The 8763-nt window shown below is 42.2% G+C and overlaps 1 protein-coding gene across 1 annotated transcript in view; it reads left to right on the forward strand.

The window, feature by feature from the left end:
• Positions 1-8763, forward strand: part of carhsp1 (calcium regulated heat stable protein 1) — a 33112-nt gene that overhangs the window by 20126 nt on the left and 4223 nt on the right. The window contains exon 2 of the mRNA XM_046043596.1: positions 7459-7638. Coding sequence (XP_045899552.1) covers positions 7548-7638 — 91 coding nt within the window. The 5' untranslated portion in view covers positions 7459-7547. The remainder of the gene's footprint in view (positions 1-7458; positions 7639-8763) is intronic.

The raw sequence follows: 8763 nt of genomic DNA on the forward strand, positions 1-8763 counted from the left end.
GTGTGTGTGTGTGTGTGTGTGTGTGTGTGTGTGTGCGAGAAAGAGAGAGAGAAAAACAAAGAGACAGACCTCTAGTATCACCACGGTTGACATTTTTGTTCAGAGTGAAATTTCTTGACAATATGATGTTGGATCATAGACTGTATATAAGAAGTGGACGTAGACATCGTGATGTCCCCCATTTGTGGACTGCCATTTTGAAGACTCGAGTTTGGCCGATAGGGTGCTGCTATGTCGAGTTTTTGCAACCAGGAAGTGCCCGGAAGTGACGAGCTTATTGGCCGTGTGCAGTGCTAGCTAGCTTGCTTAACAGGTGCAACTGTAACTCACGTTAACTGTCATTTTAACAGGGCTGATAACTTTGTCTAGCCAACAACAGTCTTAAAACGGCCAACTCCCATTAAGCTTTTTCAGTGGCGCTGGTTACATTTACACAGTGCTGAGGGTACGAGTCGGCTCTAGCCTGATTGACAGGTTGCCATGGTAACGACTTGTCAATCATAGATAATCCCGCCCTGAAATATACTCTGCTTTATGGTCTATTTTAAAATAAATGGGACCATAATTTACTAAATGAACATCATTTTGTATTGAAGAAGACTTGAAACTAGTGACTGAGATCATAAACTCATCAGGGAAGTGTTTACTAGGGTAATTATTCAGCTGAGAAGTAGGGTCATTTTACCATTATTTCTAATGGAGCCAGGCTTCTTTTTGCAACCAGAAGAGTCGCCCCCTGCTGGATTTTCAATAGACTGCCGGTTTCAGGGACTTCCGCATCAGCTTCATATTGTAGACCAGAAGCTTCCCGCTTGTGTGTGATGGATTGTCTTAAAATTTGCTACAGTTGCTCAAGGTCCCTAGAGGATACATTTTAATGACTTGTAACTAATAATTACAGATGGCCTGACTTGTCAATTCTGATTTTCTTTCCTTCTAAGAACTATATATTTACTTTATTAGGATCAGCATGAGCCTATGCAATTGTATGTTCATAATAAATTGTTAACTATTAAATAACTTTTACATTTTCTCTAAAACTACACCAGGGTACAGGACCTTCTCTCACTCAAACAAATCTCAATAGGCTACTGGACAAAGCTTTTTTATACAATTAAAATCCAACTGAAAAATAAATTTCACTATAACACGGCAGCAGAATGACAGTGTAACTGTAGCCGGACAGTGGGGGTATATTTATATATTTTATTTGACAATATTTGAAAGAATGAAAAATTACCCTATTTCTAGTAGGTTATTTCTTATCTGACCATTTCAACTCTACATAATTATCCACCTTATTTTAGTGTTTACTCACAAACTACTTTTAATCTACTCACCTTGCTTTCCTCTTCAGACACACACACCCAGCAGTTTTATAAAGTCGCCCCCATAAAACTGGAGGAAAACCAGTGAAGAACTTCCACGCTGACGACATATTTTTGTGTGTGTGTGTGGCTGTGACAATAGTCGGAAACTCTCTGTGCTGCTGTGCACTGGTTGCACCATGCATGCAAATTTGACCGGCACAGGATCAAATATGCGACACTGATCTGCCTCCGTCACCAGTCATGGCCGATCAAGCTGACAATCAGGTACAACAACAAACCATCCCGTCTGTTCCCACTGTGATCAGCACTATTTCTCATTCGGAATGAATGATCGAAAATGTCCAAATACATTTCAATCCAAAAATGATGTATAGTTCAGACTGGAGGCATGAAAGTTGAACCCTGTTGCTGAAAGCCTTGTGGGGGCAGACTGTAGCTTTCCTTCTTAAATGCTCTCCAAAATGAAAATCAGACCGCAGCTCTTACGTCAGCAGAGCAATTGTGGTTTAAAGTCTTTCTCTAGACGTGTGGGTGTCTATGGGAAATAGTTTTGCCTTTGTTTATTTATTGGTTCATGTTTTAGGTGGCAACTTGTGCAAATGTACACAGGCATGTAATCATGTCTGACCTCCTTTCACAGTCTCTCCATATCTCCTTATCTTCGACCCCTCACACTCCTGCTCTTTCATCTTCCTGTTTTAAACCTCTTATGACTCAGCTTGTATTATTTCACCGTGCATGTTTATGCATATCTTTTAACGTTTCTGTACGGCAAGCTGCTGCCTTTCATCACCGCCTCCTCTACATTTATACTGTGCTTATTTTCTCCAGTTTGATGGCATTGTCTGTATTTCGGTAGGTTGGTCCACCAGTTTTTACAGACATGGTCCCCACAGAATGAACCGTTATGACTTTAGCGATTCCCCTTACTTTTCCTCCAGTGCAAATGTAGTAGTGTCTATGGTGCTATAAATAATGAACATTCCTGTAAAAACGTGCATTCAGAGGAGGCTTTTAATTTGAAAGGTGCACATCAATACATTCAACGTTATAATTTCTTAATTGTCCCACATTTCTTAAAGTGTGAATGTAAGTAAGTAAACTAGATTTTTTATAGCATCTTTCAAAACCAGTTACAAGGTGCTTCGCAGATACACAGAAAATACTAAACCATCAAATGCAACAAGAAATTCATTTTCATTGTAAAATATTGTTTTATATTCCAAACATTCTTCTTCCTTTCCAAACTTGGCATCGATTATCTTCAGTGCAACTTGACCACCGTTAGTTGGGTTTGGAGATTCAGGTGTCTTATGCTAGTAGTGGCTAATATAGCCCCGAGCAGAGATGAGGAGCTACAGAGGTCTGGTAAGCTCACTTCTTTCTAACGCCACATGCCCAGATATTTAATTTCTTTTTCAAACTTGTAGTCTTCAACCCACGCTGACTCAAGTGACATGAGGCAATTTACCAAACATCACACAGCTCCCTCTGGAGCTACAAAATGTTTTTGCAAAATTCTTTCACATACGCAGGAGGCTCGCCCTAAAAGCTATAAACAGACTTTGATGTGTAAAGTTGGTGGAGTCCCCCTTAATCATCAGCATGCAGAATGTTGCAATGATAAATGGCAGCAGATGAAACACTCCTAGATACAGCCCAAAAATGTTTAATAAGACCTGGGTAGGGCGGCGCTCGGCCTTGCTTTCAATTTTGCCCACTGGCCACTTACGTTATTGCAGTGAAAAATTGTCCAGAAGCTCTTTCTACTATAAATGTTTGATCCATGGAGGTTTTTATATTTGTTAAACATTCCTCGAGCCGAGAAAAGCCATTTTGCTTTCATCACAATGTAAAGTCTATGGGCCGAGCAGGAATTCGTGGGCGGGGCCAGCAGGAGGACTAGTGTGCATGTTCACTGGGCTGCATACCCCCAAAGGTAAATTCGGAAGCTAAGAACATTTTTTGCCAGATGCCCCAGGGGAGCGATTCTCATTGTATTGACAAGGCGTATGCACTTACTAATAATACGGCGATGGTACAGCCCCATCCCCTTCCTCCGCCTTCTGTTGCGGACGCACACAGCAAAGTCTCATTTTTCCCTACAGGGAGGAGAAAGCCATCTAATATGACTATGATAAATAGCGTAATAATAAAACTGTCTTTAATAGCTTGTGTAGTCCTAGCTAAATGTGAATAAAATACTTTCATTATCTTCTATTCCTGAGCAGCTGTCGATTCAAGCAGGAGGAGGAGGAGACTGAGTGTGTCTGGAAATTCCAGGAAGGGGGAGATTTGTTCCAGGCAACTAAGTGAAATCTCAGCAGCTGGTTTATATCAATCATGAGATACTTTATCTCTACTTTATCTTGTGCTATGAGGAAATATACTTCGTACTTATTGTTCTCTTAAGGGGGTTTTGCATAAATGACAAATTTAGACTAATATCTTAAATTCTAAGCTACTGTTTGTTCCGGTTTATTTGACTACGGTAAAAAGCTGAAACAATTCAGTGGAACAAGAGTGTGTGATTAACTGCTTGTTCTTGTCTTATGATAGAAAACTGAACATCTTTGGGTTTTAGACTGTTGGTCAGACAAAACAAGCTATTTGAAAACGTCACCTTGGGCTCTAGGACATTTCAGACCGGTTAAAGGGTTAATCACTTAATCAAGATTATTCATCAGATTATGTAATAATAAAAATTGTTGTTAGCTACTTCCCTCTTATGGTCCATCAGAATGAACATTTGATATTCAGTTTTTTTTCCCAGCAACAATGCCAACCATTCTCTAATATTCAACTTCTCAAATGAGAGGAACTTTTCTTCGACATCTATGACAGTAAACACAATATCTTTGGGTTTTGGGCTGTCGGATAAAACAAAATTTATAGGCAGCATTGTGGGCTCTGTCAAATTATAACACACTTGCATGTGATATACACTCTCACAAAAGTGAGTACACCCCTCACAGTTTTGTAAATATTTGATTATATGTTTTCATGTGACAACACTGAAGAAATGACACTTTGCTACAATGTAAAGTAGTGAGTGTACAGCTAGTACAAAACCGCTGGCAACAAAATGAGTACACCCCTTAATGAAAATGTCCAAATTGGGCCCAAAGTGTCATTATTTTGTGTGGCCACCATTATTTTCCAGCACTGCCTCAACCCTCTTGGGCATGGAGTTCACCAGAGCTTCACAGGTTGCCCCTGCAGTCCTCTTCTACTCCTCCATGACGACATCAAGGAGCTGGTGGATGTTGGAGACCTTGCGCTCCTCCACCTTCTGTTTGAGGATGCCCCACAGATGCTCAGTAGGGTTTAGGTCTGGAGACATGCTCGGCCAGTCCATCACCTTTGCCTTTAGCTTCTTTCAAGGCAGTGGTCGTCTTGGAGGTGTGTTATCATGTTGGAGTACTGCCCTGTGGCCCAGTCTCCAGGGAGGGGATCATGCTCTGCTTCAGTATGTCACAGTACATGCTGGCTTTCATGGTTCCCTCAATGAACTTGAGCTCCCCAGTGCCGGCAGCCCCAGACCAGGACACTCCCACCACCATGCTTGACTGTAGGCAAGACACATTTGTCTTTGTACTCCTCGCCTGGTTGCCAACTCACACGCTTGACACCATCTGAACCACATAAGTTTGTCTTGGTGTCATCAGACCACAGGACATGGTTCCAGTGATCCATGTCTGCTTGTCTTCAGCAAACTGTTTGCAGGCATTCTTGCGCATCATCTTTAGGAGAGGCTTCCTTCTGGGACGACAGCCATGCAGACCAGTTTGATGCAGTGTGTGGCGTATGGTCTGAGCACTGACAGACTGACCCCCCCCCACCCCTTCAGCCTCTGCAGCAATGCTGGCAGCACTCATACGTCTATTTCCCAAAGAACCGCCATGTTCAACTTCCAGTGACCAGTGAGTGATAACAACAAATTTAACACACCTGCTCCCATTTCACACCTGAGACCTTGTAACACTAATGAATCACATGACACCGGGGAGTAAAATGGGTTACTGGGCCCAAATTGGACATTTACACTTAGGGGTGTACTCACTTTTGTTGCCAGTGGTTTAGACATTAATGGCTATGTGATGTGTTATTTTGAGGGAAAATTCTTGTTAGTTGTTGTTGTTAGGTTTGATTTTGATGAAGCATACGTAGTTACTGAGTGCCACTCAAGATTACCAACCACACGCAAGTTTCAAGTGGATTTTCATACGTTCTGGGATAAACTGAAAGCAACTGAAAATCGTCAGCAGGGATATAGAGTACAGTGTATGGATTTTGTATTTAGGTGGCCAAAGCATTGCAGACCATCACAATGGCCCTTTTTAAAGCAACATGCTTTATGCTCTGTAAAGAGTAAGACTTCACAGGCTAAATTGGGACCCACCTTTATCATGTTTTCCGAGCCTCCCTCTGGCATTATCTCTTGCTTATCTGCCACATTCATTCTCCTCCTCCCTCTGTGCTCCTTCTAAAGACCCTCTCTCCTTTCCTGTTGTTGTTCTCAACCAACTATTTTCTTTCCACGCCTATTAATGATTTGTTTTAGGTCTCTCTGGAAATTTCAGCCATGTGCCACATAAAACATACACAACAATAATCTTGAATGTTTTGCGTTTATTCATATTCCTCTTAGCTGGAGGGATTACATTTGTCACAGTGTAAATAAGTGATTGAAAAGCATTTATTCGTGTGTGTGGGGGGGGGGGGGTCCAGTCATAACCCTGCCTTCCTCCAGCAGGCTGTGATTACATTAACCTCATGTCTATTGAGTTAAAAAGGATCAGACGCTCTGCTCACTCTGCTCTGTGCTTCGAAATTGTAAAATATATTCAGGCTCCTGCCACCAATGTGTGTAGCTGTGTGAATCTTATGAATAAGAGACCTCAAGATTAGCTCTGAATCTGGGGATCTTCGAGGAGTCTAACGTCTGTAAGCATGACGATGCAGTTTTTGTCATTATTGTTCATCTGTCCTAGTGAAAGATACCCGTGCTTGTTTTCCTCCCTTCATTGCTATTATCCATCCTTATCCAGTATGTTCAGAGCTAGATAATCCATCACAGCTAACGCAGTCTTGATCTGCCTTTGTTCCATTTTATCAATACTTTATTGTGCCCGGCTGAGTGCTTTCTTTTGGGGCGCCAGGAGCTCAGTCTGTAAGGATAAGGCTTGGAAAATGAGGGTCCCCGGTTCGAATCCAGCTTGGACCAGAGTTGCGGAGCGTTGACTGGTAGCTGGAGAGGTGCCAGTTCACCTCCTGAGCAGCCCCCTCACTCTGACATCTCTCTCCATGTGTTGTTGCTACGGGTCCTGTATGTATATGATACTAACAGAGTGAAAAAATAGAATTTCCCCTTGTGGGATTAATAAAGTATATCTTCTTCTTTTCTAAACTTCTCTTAAAGAAAATTATAAACTTCTAAAGTTTATTTTTACTTAAATCGAATTTCATAGTCAGACAGCAGTTCATTTCAGGTTTGACGCAAAAACAAATTGCAAATTGGCTCAAAACTGAAGTACAGCTCAGGCTGATGGGAATGTCACTTTTGCACGAACCAAAAGATTGGACAAACTAATATTTTGGGAAGGGATTAAGGGATATAACCAGTTATTTCAGTTTATCCTGCAGCTACCATGACTGTCTATACAACATTTCATAGTAATCCATCCAATTGTTGTTAAGACACTTATGGTGCCCCCCCTCCCCCCCCTCTTCTGTCAACAACTACTGAGTGCCTCCTGGTGCCTCTGTCACATTTTCCTTTTTATTATATTTGTCTAACAGCCCTCTCTCCCTCTTCCCGTGTTTTTTTTCTCCGTAGCTCTTTGAACAATATGCCAGTAATGGAAAGTTGAAATCAATGGAGGTTTTCTTTCCCCTAATTGGTTGACATAGCTTGTGATGTAATGACTGATGATGTAAGTCCTGAGCCGAGGTGAATGAAGGGACTGTTTTCCTTCTCTGTCAGGCTGCAGCCGCGTTAAATTGATGTTGTCATGGCTACAAGGGATCAGAGACAGGTTGTTTTTGGGAGGTGGGGGGGGGGGTTGCTTGTCACTACGATCAGTTCAAAGTCTCTAAATCTCTCCTTCTGTCCTCTTCTCCCCAGGTGTTTAATATCCATCCTACTCCCTCCTGAGTGAACTCCTCCCTCCTCCTTCCTTCCCACCCTTTGACTTTTTGACACCCTAATCCGTGATGTCCTCTCAGGACGCGCCCATTCAGGGGTCACCACCAGTGACCCCCCCACCGGCCTCCGCAGGATCCCCACGTTCTCCACTGTCACCAGGTAAACGTATATATTTTAAGGCACTGAGACTGTTGAGAAAACATGCACTGCTGTATCGTAAGCAGTCTTATAGGGGCACTCCACTGGTTTTACAAGTGAAGATCAGTTCACTACTGAGCCTACAAAAACTGTTGTAGGTGAATCATCTGTGGAAGTCTGAAGTCCTACAAAATAAGATTGCGCCTGAAACGTTTTTTACAGAAAGTCTGCATTACAATCTGGAATGTGGTATTTGAAACCTGTTGGCAATTAACCACTCAGTAAAAATCCAATGAAAGAAGCTATCAACTTGCATCATGGGAAATGTACAGTCCATAAATTTTGGAGCTTATAACAGTTGAATAAAAGTCAGAATACCTCTGCTACTTTGATTCTGTCCATTTTGTCTCTTGTAAGCCCTACTTACTTAGAGTGAAGCAGGCCCAAGCCCTTGCTTAAGAGCTCCAGGAGCAAACCATTATGATGAGCGGGGGAGTCGAGGAACAAACAGTGCTGATTTATTTATTTTTATTTTTGTGAGTGTATGTGTTATTGATTTATTAATCCAACGAAGGTTAAAATCAAGGGCAAATGGACTTGGTTGAAGATACTGGAAGACGTTTCGTCCCTCATCCAAAGGACTTCTTCAGTTCTGACTGACTGGCAGGGAAACTCAGCTATTTAACCTCAGTGGGGTCGTTGGCCCGGGTCATCGATACCGCTGGTTCCTTAGTGTTCCTGGTTGCTGTGACGACAGTCGTTACAGTCGTTAAGACTAGAGAGACTTAAGACTTTGTTGGATAACTATGACCTGGATGACTGAGAATCTTCATAGACATCTTGCTAATCATTTTGGGATGAACACCCTCAGATTGGTACGGGAGTATGAAAGGACAGCCAGGAAAATTGCAGACTACAGGAACCACCTACGATTCAACCTGAGATGCCGACAACACAAACTTATTCCCAACAGCCTACACTTAGGCTTCACGGTAAAAGGACACAGAGCCGGAATAATCCTGGAGAAAGCACAACACCAGCTACTGAACGAGAGAGTGAGACAGATACACTTCACAATTGAAGCCCTGAACAAAGAAATGGACAACATACACCACAAACTAGAAACATATCTGCCCAGTACATCAC

This window comes from Micropterus dolomieu, linkage group LG02, assembly GCF_021292245.1.
Source record: "Micropterus dolomieu isolate WLL.071019.BEF.003 ecotype Adirondacks linkage group LG02, ASM2129224v1, whole genome shotgun sequence".
NCBI lineage: Eukaryota > Metazoa > Chordata > Actinopteri > Centrarchiformes > Centrarchidae > Micropterus > Micropterus dolomieu.